Source organism: Peromyscus leucopus, chromosome 7, assembly GCF_004664715.2.
Source record: "Peromyscus leucopus breed LL Stock chromosome 7, UCI_PerLeu_2.1, whole genome shotgun sequence".
Classification (NCBI taxonomy): Eukaryota; Metazoa; Chordata; class Mammalia; order Rodentia; family Cricetidae; genus Peromyscus; species Peromyscus leucopus.
Genome location: NC_051069.1, coordinates 112,239,344 through 112,256,414, shown reverse-complemented (window position 1 = coordinate 112,256,414; position 17,071 = coordinate 112,239,344). Strand labels below are relative to the sequence as shown.

Here is a 17,071-nt window from a genome sequence, read left to right as displayed (position 1 = left end):
TGCTCTGAGTCGAGACGCTCAACGAACCGACAAGAAAGGAGAACTGGAGGCAGGAAGCCTGTTTTAACTGCGTAATCAGAGATCAGCCATCACGGAAGGAGCCCTAGTAGCACTGGGCCAGTGGCGCAATGGATAACGCGTCTGACTACGGATCAGAAGATTCTAGGTTCGACTCCTGGCTGGCTCGATACGTGCAGATTGTTTTTTTTTTTCCTCTCTACATATTTGAATTGAATGTTACAAGGCCGCCTCGAAAAGGATCTTAGCTAGAATGTCAAGTATCTTGAATTTTAATGCTGCTTTGCGCCTTTTTAACCGTATTTGAAACCCAAAGTTGTCTAAAACGGTTTGCAAATTTCCTAGCGCCCCTGTTCTTAAAGCTGCGCAGAGCCTGTAAAAACCAGTACACTTAAGAAAACACTCCTGAAAGAGGAGGTTCGCAATTAGGGCCGTTCGTGGCCAGTGTCTTTCCACCCGAAGACGGAAAAGCGAAGGCTCCTAGCAGGAGGAACTTAGGAGGCACTGACGCGAGACCCCGGAACGCTACAGGAGGCCTTGGCTACTTCCGCTTGCAAAGCCAACCTGGTCTCCATTCCACAAGGAAACCTTAAAACTTCAGGGTTTCACAGTAAGAGGCCCAGAAAAGCGAGCGCATGACCATTCATTTTACATAAGACCAGAGACAGATGTGACAGAAAGGGGATTCAGCCTATTCATTTAATTCGATTAACTTATCCTAGTTAACAAACTTCATTCCCCAAGAGTTTATTAAAAATGTGTCAAATACAGGAAACGTTAAGAGCAGAATTAGAGGCAGGACAAGGGCTCTGACTCACTCTTGCAGCCCTGACTGACCTGAATGTAGACCTGGCTGGTCTGGAACTTAGAGACCTGCCCACTTCTGCTTCCAGAGCAAGACAGCATAACTGGCTTCTATATTTGGAATGTGTGTTGGGAGGAGGGTGTTTTTAAATGAATTTATGGTGTTTTTTGTTTTTGTTTGTCCTTTCTTTTGTGTCTGAGATTTAAGGTCATTAAATATTCCTTGATGATATTAATTACATTAAAAAACTAGGTATTTTAAACATAAATTTTATCTTGGAAATATGAGTTGATGCCAGTTTTAACACTTAAAAAATGACACTGGCCAGATGGTGGTAGCCCACATCTTTAATCTCAGCACTCGGGAGGCAGAGGTAGGCGGATCTCTGTGAGTTCAAGGCCAGCCTGGTCTACAGAGAGAGTTCCAGGACAGCCAGGGGTGTTACATAGAGAAACCGTATATGCAAAAATATTTGAGTGTTTTAAGGGGGCATGTGTGTGTGTGTGTGTGTGTGTGTGTGTGTGTGTGTCTTATATAAGACAAAGGGCCTTTACCTAGCTATGGAAGGTGGACTTGGAACTCTAGATTCTCCACACTCCCAAATGTTGAGATTACAAGCATGTACCACCACACCTGGCTGAAATGTTCTTGCTTTAAGATGTTCTATTTGGTCAGGCAGACATTTTAAAGGTCCATTTCATGGGCATTTAGATTTTTGGTACATATTTTCAAATTGCTTTGTGGAAGAATTTAAAACAATATACTTTATGTCATCAGCATGTTTCTACACATGCTAATCAACATTAGACATTTTTATATACATATAAATTAGATATCCAGGTCTGATGTGGTGGCATATACCTATAATCCTAAAATTGGAGAGAGGTATTATTTTTGGGTCCTGTCTATAACTAAATAAATAGGGCATCTACATACAAATACAGATATAAATTGTAGTTTCTTTTCAGTTATAAGTGGAAAAACACTACTTCCTTTTTACTTCTATTTCTTGACCTGTTGATTATTTTCTCTTGGTGTATTCAATTTTTTTTCTCACAAACTTGACCTTTAAAAATATTTATTTTCTCTCTCTCTCTCTCTCTCTCTCTCTCTCTCTCTCTCTCTCTCTCTCTCTCTCGTGTGTGTGTGTGTGTGTGTGTGTGTGTGTGTGTGTGCATGCACATGCACTTGAGTGCAAGTGCTCCTCAAGGCTAGAGATATGAGATCCCTCTGGAGCTGGGTTACACTCACCCAAGGCAGGTGCTTGGAACAGAACTCAGGTCCTCTGCAAGAGCATATTAGCTCTTTTGTTGTTATGCATTACAGTCTTTCTGCCAGTTTATTCTTATTTAATTTTCACTCTAATATAATGTTCACTCATATATATTATATAGACGCTTTTTAAATTTTGTTTTGTGCTTTTATTACTTTTTTACTGTAATCTGCTTATATTTTATCTTGTTGATTATTCTGATATAACTAAGTCTTTAATAAGTCTTAAAACTTAACTGATCAATTACTTAGTGTTTCTCTAAACATTTTATTTAGACAAATAAAAGCACCAGAAGGTGGTGGTCCAGGCCTTTAGTCCCAGTTCCAGGACAGCCAGGACTACAAAGAGAAACCCTGTCTTTAAAAAAAAAAAATCATACAAAGTTATCCTATTTTTTCTAAAAACAAACAAACAAAAAAAAAAAACTAAACTTGCTTAAGGTCATGAGTTCTTGAGTCCAAAGCCAGCCAGATAAGAGCTGAGTGAACCCCAGAGAACTGAGGTCACATGTTTTTTAGTATGCCATCTTATTTCTATCTCTGATTATCCTTCAACTCACCAGCTCTGGGTTCAATGAACATTTCCTCCCTTTTAATAAAATGGGGATTTAATTTGTACCCTGCTTCATAAGGCTTTAGTAAAAGAACACTTCCAGTTGGTTAGCCACTGCACTGACCTGCAGAGAACGCCTGCTCAGGCTCTCTAAACAGGTAAAGACTCAAAGTTTGGCCTTTCTTCACTAGTTAGAAATATAAATTAAGGCCTTTGTGAACACTACTGAGACTGAGAGATGGCAGAGTAAATCATACAGAATTAGACATTCTTGTATGTGCATATGTGTGCATGAGCACATATATACATATGCATGTGAAGGTCAGAGCTCAACCTCAGGTGACTTTCTCAGTTGCTGTTCATCTTTTCTTTCCTTTTGCAGTGAGATTTTCATAAAACACTCTGGAGAGATTGACCATATCTCTCCTGTTTGTACTCAGAACAAAAGATCACTTAGTACATTTTACTCATTTTTTTCTGTTAAAGTTACTTCAGAGGCTACCTGAAAACAAAATTAGGACTGATTCTTGGCAAAGCAAAGTATTTAAAAAAAAAAAAAAGTTTCCTGGCAGTTTTCTTAATATGTAATGCCCAAAGGGCAACCTCAGGTATCCACCTCCTTTCAAACAAGGTCTTTCAGCCTGAAGCTCACTAACTGGGCTAGACTAGCTGACCATCAAGCCCCAGAGATCTGCCTGTCATCATCTCCTCTGAAGTGGGATTATAAGAGCACACCACTGCATCTGGCATTCTTATACAAATTATGAGAACTGAACTCAAGTCTTCATGCAAGCACTTTACTGACTGGGTTTTCTTTCCTTTTAGGAGAATTTTTTGTTGTTGTTATGGTTTGGTTTGGTTTGGTTTGGTTTGGTTTGGTTTTGTGAGACAAGGTTTCTCTGTATAGCTTTGGCTGTCCTGGAATTCATTTTGTAGACCAGGCTGGCCTCAAACTCACAGAAATCCATCTTCTTCTGCCTCTGAAATGCTGGGATAAAGGTGTGCACTACCACTGCCCAGTCCTAAGAGCTTTTACAAGTGTATTGTGCAACCATAGTTTGTAGTCAATTCTTGCACTGTTCTTTGCGAGGAACCTAGCTAGTAGGCAGCACTTTCACTGAGTGAGAAAAGGGTACTACAGAATTTAATGCATGCAAAGGACTGTAAATTCTGAATCTTCCTAACAGTCCTGTTTTGTATTTTGTGTGATTGAAGGCCATGCAAAACAAGCCATAGCAGTACTTGAAGGTGTTCAGAATGTTTTGATTCTTCTATCAACCAGTTGGTATTCAACATTGGATCTTCACAGGACTCAGCTGAAAGGGGGTTCACTTAGGCACTAGTCGGGGGAATGGAAAGTTCTGTTATGCTGTAACAGGTAGCCAATAAGTCAGTTAGGGCTGAAGGCTCTTCTGAAACCTATGGGGCAGAATGAGCAAAGGGAACACAGATGCTAGTCCTGGGTCTGGGATCAGCCTCCATCTCCTTAGTTTTATCCAAAATACAAGAGTTGTACAGGAATCTTGAAAAAGCTATTTCTCTAACTTTTAAGACAGAGTATGCTAAGTCCCTGAGTTTTCTTCATACATGCTTATAAATATAATCTCCCTACAGCTCTATTTGGCCAAAATTTATAACACATTTAAAATCCCAGATAAGCAAACATCTCTTCATGTTTTCTATGCCCGGGCCTGAGATGGAAAGAAACAATGAATAAGAGATCCCTAGTGGTACTTTCTCCAGAAAACAATCAGAGAAGACAATCCTAAGGGTTCTAGGAAGTCTGCAAATTCCTTTATTGTTCTTTTTCAGTAATATAAAATTTATTTGCAAACACATCTGAATCACCTCAATCAGGAATTTCATTTAAAAAACTTAATCAGAGTTTTAAACTAGTTATTCAATTTGCAAGCAAATGCCCTCTACTTCAGACATTGATTCCAATGCAACTTTCTTAATCATCTTGACTCAAAATTGAAATAAAGTATGTCAACTACACCAGCACCTCAAGAATGGCAAAGACTTACTGGCTCATTTCCTTTCCCTGTCAGCGTTGTCAAAGCCAAGCTAGATAACTTGAAGGGAAGAAAGAAGCCTGGCTTTAGAGTTTATCTCCATAACCCAGTATATTCATGGTTGTTTTGTTGTTGTTGTTGTTGCTGCTGCTGCTGCTGTTGTTGTTTTTAAGGGGGCTCTGTCTAGGACAGGAAACAAGTAACATCTGGTCAAAGGATCCCAACAGAATGAACCTTATAAAAATGAAAAAGATGGTCTTGGTTGCCAGTGCCAGTTCTGAACTTCTCACAGGCAAAGGAGGCCAGCAGGATTGAAATAGCTGGCCTACAGGTAGAGCTGGGACCCAGTCAAGAGTCCACATTCACATGTGGTGGGGTTCCACTGACCATGCTTCATCACCCAAGCCAGCTGCGGGGTGCCCAGCCTGACTGGCAGAAGTGAGATACTGCAGCCTTCCTGCCACAAATCCTGGGGCACTCCCTGAAGATAAGAGGGCAACTGGAAAGCCATTTTGTTTTTGTTTTTCCAGTTTCTCCCATTTGAACTACCAAGGAGACACTGACCTCTGACCTCAGGAAGTGTTAGTCAGAGTTAATTATGTTCTTTAGTGCTGGGTGAATTTTTATTTTATCTCTTTTAAATTTTTTTGAGTGGAGCCAGGACCTCATATAGTTGAGGACAGCCTTAAACTCCTACTTCACAAACTTCAGTCTCCCAAATGTTGTAAGGACAGGTGCCCACTACCCAGCTCAGAAGTGGTCGTAACATTTTGTCAGCATGTGGTCTCCCTCAGCCCGGCTACCCCAGGAGCCAGCATGCAGATGCACATGGGGCCAGAGTGCTGATTTCAGGTGCATCTAGTCTGATTACCTTGCTTTGCAACTATACTGCTTAGCTGCAATCAAGAGTGGAAATTAGCCACTGAATTACACCAACAGTCTCCAATATGAAGGGCTAATTCCTCCTTGATCTGTGATTTAGTGAAAACTATCTGTGAGGTATGTTTTGTCTGTGGAAAACAGGTGGAGAGAAATAATGAAGAAAAAATGTCAAAAGCAGTGTACCTTATATTGGTTTCTTCAAACCGAATGAATGTGCTGAGAAGTGGGCAGGAGAGATACCTCTGAAACAAGCTCAGTAACATCCTCTCTCTCTCCCTCCCTCCCTCTCTCTCTCTCTCTCTCTCTCTCTCTCTCTCTCTCACACACACACACACACACACACACACACACACACACACACACAAACTCTCCTTTCAAAAGGAGCTCTCTCCCAGGATATGGATTGAGATTCAAGCTCATGAGCAAATAATCAGAAAGAGGTGTCAGGGGTGTGAGCACTTGAGATCCTCAGACTCACCTTAAGGAAGCAACTCCATCATCACAGACGAGAGGAAGCAAAGAAAAAACACCACCAAGCAGTGGACAAGAAGCCTGGTGCCTGCACCAGTTCTCTCAAAGCTGGCTGTGTAGGACAGGACAGGCCTCTGCCACAGCTCAGCTGCCTTAGGAATGGGAGGAAAGGCAGAGGCACAACAGGAGACCCAGCCTCCCAGATGTCAAAGCTTGGCTCTGGTTTACCAAGCAAACTCCAAGGATACAAAGCATATGCAATACTTCTTTCTTGTCGCAATGCAGTTAGAGTTTGCGGCATTCTCAGAAGAACTAAAGTTCTGAGGTGGAAAGAACTGTAAATCGCACCACAGGGTGTGTGAGGGTTATCTGGGTGCAGGTATTTTCCTAGAGGAGGGAAGTGCCGCTTGTCTCCATCACTGCTTCTCTTTGGGAACATTGAGAAATGTGCTTAACACAATCTGAAAACCTGTCCCCATGAAACATGAACTATTTCCAGGGAATAGGATGTGTCCAGTTACACAGGCCCAACCTTGTGTCAGGTGCCATGTGCAAGTTAGAGCATCTTCCTGAGTGATTTGGTGAGGGTATGGCAATGGGGAAAAGCACTTGGAAAATACATGTACTTGATGGGGAGTGCACACTGCTATGGTTAAAAGAAAGGTACCCTTCACACACAAGCAGGAACTTGACCTCCTGCCCCTCCTCTTCTGGGGGCCCCCAAAAGTACCCCACAGACACCTCCCTGGGCAGCCCTGGCCCTGCCTCCCCACTGTGTCTCTGGCTAGAAGTGGTGCTGGTGGAGGGCTGCAAGTGAGGGTCCTTTCTCCAGCCTCTTGACATGGCAGGAGTGACAGAACAGGTGGTCTTCCAGTGGGTAGCAGCGGTGACCATCCTCATCATTGAGCTCTAGGCCACAGTCCTACAAGGAGGCAAGAATGTCCCATGAAAACAAAACAGACTGCAAGAGTAACATGAAACCACAATCCACCCAATCAGCAAAGGGCACTTCATGGCTGTGGGCAGCTCCTGTCCAGTGAAAGAACCAGTGGCTACCTGCTACCATAAGGCTCAAATGGGACTGACTGGAACTAAGAGGTGGCTTCAGAAGAAATATACACCAGGCTTCCAAGACAGAAGACCCAAAGAAGATAGAAAATATAGATAGTTTTTATAAGTTGAAATAACATTGTAACATTGTGCATCTTAATCCCACATATCCCTACTCTTTTGAGATAGTGTCTCATGTAGACCAGGCCTGCTATGTCATCTGTAGTCAAGGATGACCTCGAACTTTTGATCCTCCTGTCTCAGCATTCTAAGTGATGGGATTACAGGTGTGCACCATCACTCCTAGTTTTTGTGATGCTTCCTTCTGAACTCAGGACTTACATGGTAGGCAAGCCCTCTACCAAGAGAACGGCACCACCAGCATCTCCACCTGTTTCTTTCAACTATTCGGATGTGACTACTAGAAAATGAAGAGACATATAATTTCAATTGTGGCACTCGTATTTTTTGTTATTGTTGTTGTTGTTCGTTTTTTTTGTTTTTTGAGACAAGGTTTCTCTGTACAGCCCTGGCCATCCTAGAACTTGCTCTGTAGACCAGGCTGGCCTTGACCTCAAGAGATTTGCCTGCCTCTGCCACCACCACTAGGTGAGGCACTTGCATTTTTAATGGTCAACCAGGGTCATGAATGTGCAGAGAAGACTGTTAAGTCTTCATTCTCTCCTCCAGATTCATGAAGTACCACCAGCCATGAGTCCCACCTACTTCTTCAGTGCGAGCAGTGAGACCCATCTACATGTTACCAATACTCCCTGCTTTCCCTACCTACAAGACCACAAGTGAATCTAGTCTATTTCTGGGGATGAATCCACTCAGTATGGCTGAGAGACTGATGGGGAGTGACCTCTGGCACTTATGGTTCCTTCAGTGCCGGATATCACACAGGGCAGCACGCCACACAACCTTTATACCCACCAATTGATGTACCTATTTCCAAAAGAGGTTTCTCCATGATTTCCAGGGCTCAGTTCAGACAGAAGCTTCTGACAGAACATTCTGTACCCAGAAGGGAAAAACATCTCTCCCACCCTCATTATACACCTAAGTGACAGTCTGATTTTAGCCCCTCCCTACACATAATTCTCTGATTCTGTAGCTTCAGGGATAGCAACTGCAAGTTTCAGAACTTTCTAGTTTTGAATTTTCAGAAAATGACATAGAGCTTCATCCCAAACATCTGTTATTACCCTCATACAATCAGTTATTGGAGGACAGACCTCAGAAAGAATCTGGTGACTACCCTAGTCCCATGACCCAGGAGGCCTTTTTAAGGTAGGCTTTGGGGCTGGACAGGGAGGGGCTTACCTCACAGTGGTAGCATTCCACATGGTAGTCTCTGTCCATGGACACAACACGGATGGTCTCATCTGAGCCCTGGGATGAAAGAAAAGCAAGACATGCAAAGAGGCCAGTTAGAAGTCCGTGGAATAACACCAGCAATGGGATAGGGTGGGAGGAGATTGTGGGGTAATAGTAGGAGGCCTTGGGGGAGAGATATAAATCAAGAGTGAATACTAAACACTTGTAGGAAAAAGACCAGATTCAGTGGATGTGAGAGTAGGTAGGGGCAGTGTGATCTTCTGGGATGTCAGAGACAATACTGAAAGAAACACCAATGACATTTTTTTTCTTTAATTTATTTTTTTTGCATATGTATGTATGCATGACTGCATGTGCATAGGCACACACATGTGTGCACATGCATGTAAAAGTCAGAGGTTTGTGTCTGGTATCTTCCTCCTTCACTTTCTATTTTATTCACTGAGGCAGGGTTTCAGGGATATTTATTTTTTAAAGATGAATAAAAGACAAGCTTTCTGTCCCTCTAATCTAAGACAGTTTGATTTGGCTCTTAGACAAAATGGCACAAGCAGGACATGGGCTAGGAAGCCAGCACAGGAAAAAGGGACAGTACTGGGCATTGGAGGATTATGTTGAAAGGTATAAGAACAGTTATAGATCTTCTGAGTGACTCAAGGGAGACAGCCCAGTCTTTAGAAGACCTATGAGCAGATAAGCATCTTACCTCTGGTGGAAGGATGGGAAGCCCACAGGCTGCACACTTTGGGGCCAGCACCCTGCGGGAGAAACAAAGGGAACACAGTGCACATTGTGTTATTACCAGAATATGAATGGCAACCAGGGCCTGTCAGAGCCCTCCATGGCCAGCACTCAGGATTATGTGGACCTAGGTTCACTTTTTGGAATAGAAATATTATTCCTGGCTGCTACAGGGAAATCTGGCTGCTTCCTGCTCCCCTAAGTATAAAGATGAAGCTGGCTGTTTTCTCCCTTCACAGCTAGCTGGGATGGTCCAAAAGCAGAGAGTGGTAGGTGCTGAGCGTGACTTGGTGCCTGGTGAAATTGGGTAAATCTGAAGCCACAGGCTTGTTGGATTCCTCTGATTTTGTGTTCTGCTTTATCACCAAACAAACCTTAAAAGAGTTCCTATATACTTTCCATTCTGCTGAGCTCAGCGGGGCCTGTGTAAGGTTGCCATTTACTCTCTTCTTTTCTCCTTACTTGTGGTAATCTCGGACACAGTAAATCTTGTTCTCTGAGTCCACGGTGAAAGGCACTCCATCCAGACATTCATTACAGATGACACAGCGGAAACAGCCAGGGTGATAGGACTTCCCCAGGGCCTGTAGGATCTGAGGACACACAGGAAAAGACTCACAGAGATGAAGGGAAGGAAGGACCATGAAGAAAGAGGAACATGTGGGTTGAAGAGCCACATGCACAGCTGCACCATGGCACAGGCTCCACCTGGCCCAGAGTTTCACCCAAACAAAGGTCAAGAGAGGTGAGTCTGCTCAGACTTGTGGACAGGAGAGGATCAAACAGGGATGCTGTGGAATAATCCTGTACAGTATGAAAGTGTGTTGCTCTAATTGCTAATAAAAAACTGATTGGTGAGTAGCCAGACAGGAAGTATAGGCGGAACAACCAAACTAAGGATGCTGAGATGAAGAAGGGCAGAGTAAGAGGACACGAGCAGACATAGGGAAAAGCAAGATGAACGTACCATACTGAGAAAAGGTACCAAGCCACAGGGCAAAGCATAGATAAGAAATATGGGTTAATTTAAATGTAAGAGTTAGCTAGTAACAAGTCTGAGCTATGGCTGAGCATTTGTAATTGATACAACCACAGTATGTTTATTTGGGAGCTGCTGGCAGGACAGAAACTTCCACCTGCACAGGGACCTATGCAAACTCTCAGTTGTTGAGTGAGAGGAAATAGACTCCTGTCTGATCCTCTCATAGCAGAAACTTGTTTTCTCCTAAAAAGCAATACTAGTTAGGGCTAGCCCTGTCCTGGCACAGAACCTCTGAGTAAACCAGTTAAAAAGAATCTACCCCTCATATGGAAGGCAGCAAGCATATAGAAAGAATGAAGGGAAATTCTAGATGGAACTATGAGAACTTGGACAAAATCTCCTCACATTGACTCCTGGGACCCTTTCCATGTGGCTTTGATTCTATAGTGTGACACTCTAGAAGTGTTTTTAAGACACAAGTCAAGGACCCAGGGAGTGACTTAAACCAGTTGTTGGCCTTTGAGCAACCAGCACAGCTGACCATTTTTTGTTATTATTTTTCTCCCAGTATTAAGGATGGATCCTAGAGGCATGTACATGGTAGGCAAGCGTTCTGACACTGAATTATACCCCCAGCTCTTAAATTCTTAAAGGCCAGTTTCCAATGGAAAACAATTTGTTGACCTCACTACCTGATTCCACAGGGAACATTATTCTTACTTATGAAACAAAGACTGAGACCCGGACAATCTAAAAGAGCCAGTGGCTGAGCACAGAATGGAATATGAAAACCTGGACTCTGTCTATCTGAATGCCAAAAGCTTTCTCAGGAATGACTTGTACTGGAAGGAAAAAATACATTCATCTGATTGTACCCAATTCCCAGGTAGCTGATATTTCTGCAAGTAAAACTGGCCTCTCCTAGCACCTCACTGGGAAAGCCAAGGATCACAGAGAAACCAGAGGGAGACCAGTGTGAGCAGAATCACTCCAGTGTGCATGATAAAAACTGCATTGGTCCAAGCCAACAACAGCGTCTATTAGAGAAGTGGCTACAGTGAGCAAGGACTTCTTTAAATAAAACCAGCAGTGACCACAAACCAGAAAGGAAACACTGTGTTCAATTATTAACTTCTTTTTAGCCTTCTTCCAAGGTGTTCTGATCTTGCTGAGCAATACTCACCATGTCCATGATCAGATGTCCACAAAGAAAACACCTGTCGGCAGACTGCTGAAAGCCAGAGTACTGCAGAGAAGAGAAGAGAAAGATGAGTCAGCCACCTCCTCATCAGCAGCGAATAAGGAGGATTTCTGAGAAACCTGTGGTAACCCTGAAGGTGTGCAGCTGTGTGTTGAGTCATGGTAGTCCTGGGCCACCCATCCTAGTTACTGTACCTGGGTCCCACACTGTGTCAAGCTCTACATGACAGATGAACACAGAAAGTCTTTAATTCCTCATCTCAAAGATTCCCAAAACAAGATCCTCAGAATCACTTGGAAACTTGGAACAAATTAAGTTTATGGGCCCCACCTCAGATTTACTAAGCTGGATACAGGGCTGGGGCCTGGCATCTGTGTCCTAACAAGCTCTTTCAGGGCTCTGAAGACAGCACATGGTTTCTCTCTCTCTCTCTCTCTCTCTCTCTCTCTCTCTCTCTCTCTCTCTCTCTCTCACACACACACACACACACACACACACACACACACACACACACAGAAGCAGGGGGTAGGTGGGGAGGGCACATTTGTACATGTCATAAAGCTTTGTGGCTTGTCTTCTGCTTCAGGACTCAGATTACCCAGGCACTCACAAGGAGGGAATGGCCCTCTCTCCCAGTAGTATTAGGAACACAGAGAAACAATATCCTGCCATCTGGTCCTCTCAGGCTCCTGCCCTAACCTACCCCTCACCCTATGCAGTCTGGGTGATATACTCACCAAAAAGTCTTCCTCACAGAATACTTTGCCATTGACAAAATAGAAGGCTTTTCCTCTTAACTTCCTGCCTGAAGTAAAAACAGGAAGATGGGGTAAAAGGTTAACACATAATGAAGATAGTTTTAAAGAAACAGCCCCTAACTCTAACCACACAAGGGATGCCAACTGTTGATGACAGTTTTGTTATTAACGGATGATATTAGCTGGGTGTGGTGCTGGTCATCTCTATCCTAGCATTTGAGAGGCAAAGACAGGAGGATCACCACAGGTTTGAGGCCAGCCTATGCTACATGGTGAATAACAGTGTGATCCTCAGCATAGAACAGACCAAGCCCAGGAAAAGGGTCCCCTGGCTGTTGCTGTTTAACAGAAAGACTTAAAGCTAACTTGGGGTTCATGATATGTAGCACGAATCTTTTTTTTTTGTTTTTGTTTTTTTGTTTGTTTGTTTGTTTTTTTAAGACAGAGTTTCTCTGTGTAGCTTTGTACCTTTTCCTGGAACTCACTTGGTAGCCCAGGCTGGCCTCGAACTCACAGAGATCCGCCTGCCTCTGCCTCCCAAGTGCTGGGATTAAAGGCGTGCACCACCACCGCCCGGCTTGTAGCACGAATCTTAAAAGGTCTTATTAATAAAAACAAACCTGGAGCTGGGCATTGGGGTGAATGCTGGAAGATCAGAGAGGCAGAATAAGCCACAGCCACCTCACCTTGCCAATTCCTCACCTGATCCTGTTTCCTCAGACTGGAAGCCTCTCAGCTGAACTGTGCTGCTCAAAAACCTAAAAGTTTAACCAGCTCTCGTTCCTGGTCCTCACACCTTAATACCTTTCTGCCATCACTTCCTGGGATTAAAGGCGTGAGTCACCATGCCTGGCTGTTTCCAGTGTGGCTTTGAACTCACAGAGATCAGGATGGATCTCTGCCTCCAGAAGGCTAGGATTAAAGGTGTGAGTGCCACAGCAGCAGCAGCAGAAGCCTGTTACATTATCTTCACAATAATCATGGTTATTAATAGCAACCTAATATTATCATATAATATAAAGATTTCAATTCCACCTGTAATTAAGAGAATGTACATTAGAACCACAATAAAATTTTCTTTAGCTCAATAATTGGTTAAGTAATTAATCTGTCTGGATATGGTGAAGTATACCCGTAATCCCAGCACCCAGGAGGCAGAGGCAAGAGGATCAGGAGTTCAGGTTCAATCCAAGCTACCCAGCAAAATCTTAAAAAACAAAATCACAACAAAAGAAGGAAAAAAAAAATTGAGACAAGGTCTTACTATGTAGCCCCAGCTAGCCTGGAACTCAGTTTGTAAACTAGGTTGGTCTCCAACTTACAAACATTCTCCAGCCTCTTCTTCCTGGGTGCTGGGATTAAAGTAGTGGGCCAACATACCCAGCAACAAAAGAAATTTTACCACATCTGATAACCACTGCAGGAGTATCCAAGAAGTAACCATCTGAGAGTCATCTGTCAGGAGCCAAGAGCCCACCACCACCATGCTCTTTCTATGGCTCTAATAGCTCTGACCCCGGGCAACTTTATTTATTAACATACAATCAAAATCACATTTCAGTACAATTAGAATACTACCACAAATCCCAGCACTAGGGAGATGGAGACAGGAAGTGATATGGCTGGGCAGAGAGAGGAATATAAGGCAGGAGGAGATGGGGGCTCAGCTCTCTTTTGGCTAAGGATTTCATAGAGGTAATGGCTGGCTGCTCTGCTTCTCTGATCTTTCAGCTTCCCCCTCCCCCCATATCTTGTTTTGTTTTTTCGAGACAGGGTTTCTCTGTGTAGCTTTGTGCCTTTCCTGGAACTCACTTGTTAGCCCAGGCTAGCCTCAAACTCAGAGATCCACCTGCCTCTGCCTCCCGAGTGCTGGGATTAAAGGCATGCACCACCACCACCACTGCCCGGCTTCCCCTGATATCTTACTGCAGGTTTTTATTAATAAGAACAATTAGGATCTGTGCTACACGACCACACAGTGTCCAGAGTTTGAAATGTGTCCTTCCATCAGGTCACACACTGATCACTAAGTCCTGGTCCAGTCTTATCTATGGAGCACCCATATTTCCCTGATTTGTGCTTAGACTTCCCAGAGGATGAACCAGTCAGAGATGGAACCAAAGGTCACAGGGGCTGTGGTTGTAGGTGGAGCACTGGAGGGAGCAAGGGTACCACCAGGAAACAGGACTTCATCTCAAACACCAGCTCTGCCTCCAGGAGTAGGGGCTAGAAGTGCTTAGGAGCCTGAGCTAGAAACCAATACTTGTATTTAATAGGGGTAGAGGAGCTGGGGAGAGGACTTAACAGTTAAGAGAACTTAATGCTCTTGCAGAGGGCCTAGGTTCCATTCCCAGGACTCAGGTGGTGGCTCACAGTGAGCAGTAACTCCAGTCCCAGGGAATCTAACACCCTCTTCTGGCCTCCATGTGTACCAGGCATGAAGGTGGTGCACATACAGATACTTACATACATGTAGGCAAAACACCCATACACATTTTTTAAAATCTTAACAGAGGAAAGAATAGCTCTATTCTAAAATCCACAAAAGACTATTAATATGCAAAAGTAGTAAATCTCCTAGCATGGAAACAAACACAGATGAGGGTGGGGGGCTGTGAAGTGTTCATGATCCCTGTCACTGCATGTTTTCCTGAGCTACTGAATAGGTGTAAAATGACAAACTCTTCCTGGAAAGGAAACTTTAAGATGTTTATCTTGATTCTATGAGGCTGAGACTTGGCTTTGGGACAGAATAAAAAATGTCGATAAATATTTACTCAAAGGAAGGATTACATAAAACAGAGTACATCTAACTGATGAACTGTTATGTAGCCTTTTAAAATACCAGATGAATAGTGTTTTAATAGAACCAGAAAATGTTTATGCTATAAAAAGATAGTTAGAATACATTAGTGAGTGAAGAAAGCAAGCTGGACACGTGTATTCATAGCACAATTCTTTTGTAAGTATCACATACTCCACTGATACATGGCAGGAAGAAGGGGAATAGTGGCCACAGTGGTGGAAAAGTTACATGGAAATGCTACTTTATGTACTTCTAAAATACCTGACAAATGGTATTATAAATTTCAGTTTTTCACTTCATGCATTTTTGTTTTGTTTTTAGAATTATGTAAAACATAATACACTTATTTTTTAAAAGGCCATGCTATTCATTTAAAAAAAATTCTATTATGACATGAAAAGAAAAAGAAAAGTAAGATTTAAATGTCCCAACCTTGTAAAGAAGGCAGTCCCTGAGCACCTGCAGAATGGAGGGAGGATTGCTCTTTCTTCTTTCCCATGTTTCACCAAACGCAGGCATTGCTTTGATTTCTTTTTTAAAGACAAGGTCTTGGCATGTAGCTCAGGTTGGTCCTGAACTCACCAGGTAGCCTTGGATGGCCTTTAATATTAAGCACTGATCATCTTAAAAATCACCAGCTTGCTAGACAACTGCTCTTCCTGCTAGCCTTGAGCTGAAAAGTCTTGGGCCCAGACAGGAAGAGTCAGGGAGGAGCCCAGAGGCTAGTTTTTTCTCTATGTCTGGTTTTCCTCTATTCTCAGTTTAAATGTTAAGCACCCCCAGAGACCCAAGAGAGTGGAAATGGGCCTGTGCCAAAGAACTTGAACTTTAGTCCTCACTTCAGAATAGAAACTTGTGGTGGTATTGTGTTCCCCAAAATATTGTGTACCTTAATAAACTTATCTGGGGTCAGAGAACAGAAAAGCCACTAGTTAGGCAGTGATAGCACACGCCTTTAATCCTAGTATTCCAGAGGCAGAAATCCATCTGGGATCTCTGTGAGTTCAAGGCCACATTGGAAACAGCCAGGCATGGTGACACACACCTTTAATCCCAGGAAGCAAGCCTTTAATCCTAGGGAGTCATGGTAGAAAGCAGAAAGGTATATAAGGCGTGAGGACCAGAAACTAGAAGCATTTGGTTGGTTAAGCATGTGACTGGTTAAGCATTCAGCTGGTTAAGCTTTCAGGCTTTGAAGCAGCACAGTTCAGCTGGGATTCATTCTGGATGAGGACTCAGAGGCTTCCAGTCTGAGAAAACAGGACCAGCTGAGGAACTGATGAGGTGAGATAGCTGTGGCTTGTTCTGTCCTTCCAGTATTCACCCCAATAACTGCCCTCGGGTTTGATTTTATTAATAAAAACTTTTAAGATTCCTGCTACAGAAACTAGATACAGCCTTCAAATTTATTTGCTTGTATTTTGTCAGAGTGAGGAAAAAAATACCACCTGCCTATTATCTTTTATGTGTCAAGGTTTGTCTGGAGCCTTTATATAGTCTTTCTAATTTTTAAAGATTTGTCTTTTATTTTTAAAATTTTTATGTACATGTGTGTGTCTCGTGTGTGTGTGTGTGTGTGTGTGTGTGTGTGTGTGTGTGTGTGTGTGTGTGTGTATGCCATGTGCAAGGGCCCCAGGAGGCCAAAGGATATTAGATCTGGATGTGGAGGCAGTTGTGAGCTGCCTAACATGGGTGCTAGGACTGAACTCGAGTTCTCAGAAGATCAGTGAGTGCTCTTAATCTCTGATACATCTCTTTAGCATAAGCTTTGTATATTTTAAGAAACACACTGCTAACTCTGTCTTGTCACCTGCCTTTCAGGGATCTAACAGTCATTTTCTGCTCAAAGTCACCTTCTACTCCAGGTTTCAGATTGGGGAAATGCTTCACTAGAGTGAAGCAGAAATAAAACACATGCCTATTTATCACTGAACAGAGCTGTAATACTAGAATTGATCACTTCTGGGAGTAACATGAAACTATACCTCAAGATCACGCTCAACTTTGGGGGTTTCCTTTTCTTCTCATAAACACACTTTACCTCCAGTAATGGTATAGAACCCAGAGCCTTGTATATGATAGGCAAGAGCTCTACCACTGAGCTATGCCCCCATCCAAAAGCACGATGATCTAGTTAAATGCTATGGTCTTCATGTCATAAATGAGGAATTCTAGG

The 17,071-nt window shown here is 43.1% G+C and overlaps 1 protein-coding gene and 1 non-coding gene across 2 annotated transcripts in view; one reads left to right on the top strand and one right to left on the bottom strand.

Moving 5' to 3' along the window:
- The first annotated feature begins 114 nt into the window (after positions 1-114).
- Trnar-acg lies at positions 115-187 on the top strand. Its single transcript has one exon. It is a non-coding gene; the product is annotated as a tRNA-Arg (tRNA).
- Positions 188-4,420: 4,233 nt separating this feature from the next.
- The window catches only part of Limd1 (LIM domains containing 1), a 52,154-nt gene continuing 39,503 nt past the window's right edge, over positions 4,421-17,071 (bottom strand). The window contains exons 3-8 of the mRNA XM_028890435.2: positions 12,069-12,136; positions 11,314-11,376; positions 9,611-9,741; positions 9,114-9,165; positions 8,393-8,461; positions 4,421-6,938 (exon numbers count right to left, since the gene is read on the bottom strand). Coding sequence (XP_028746268.1) covers positions 6,801-6,938; positions 8,393-8,461; positions 9,114-9,165; positions 9,611-9,741; positions 11,314-11,376; positions 12,069-12,136 — 521 coding nt within the window. The 3' untranslated portion in view covers positions 4,421-6,800. The remainder of the gene's footprint in view (positions 6,939-8,392; positions 8,462-9,113; positions 9,166-9,610; positions 9,742-11,313; positions 11,377-12,068; positions 12,137-17,071) is intronic.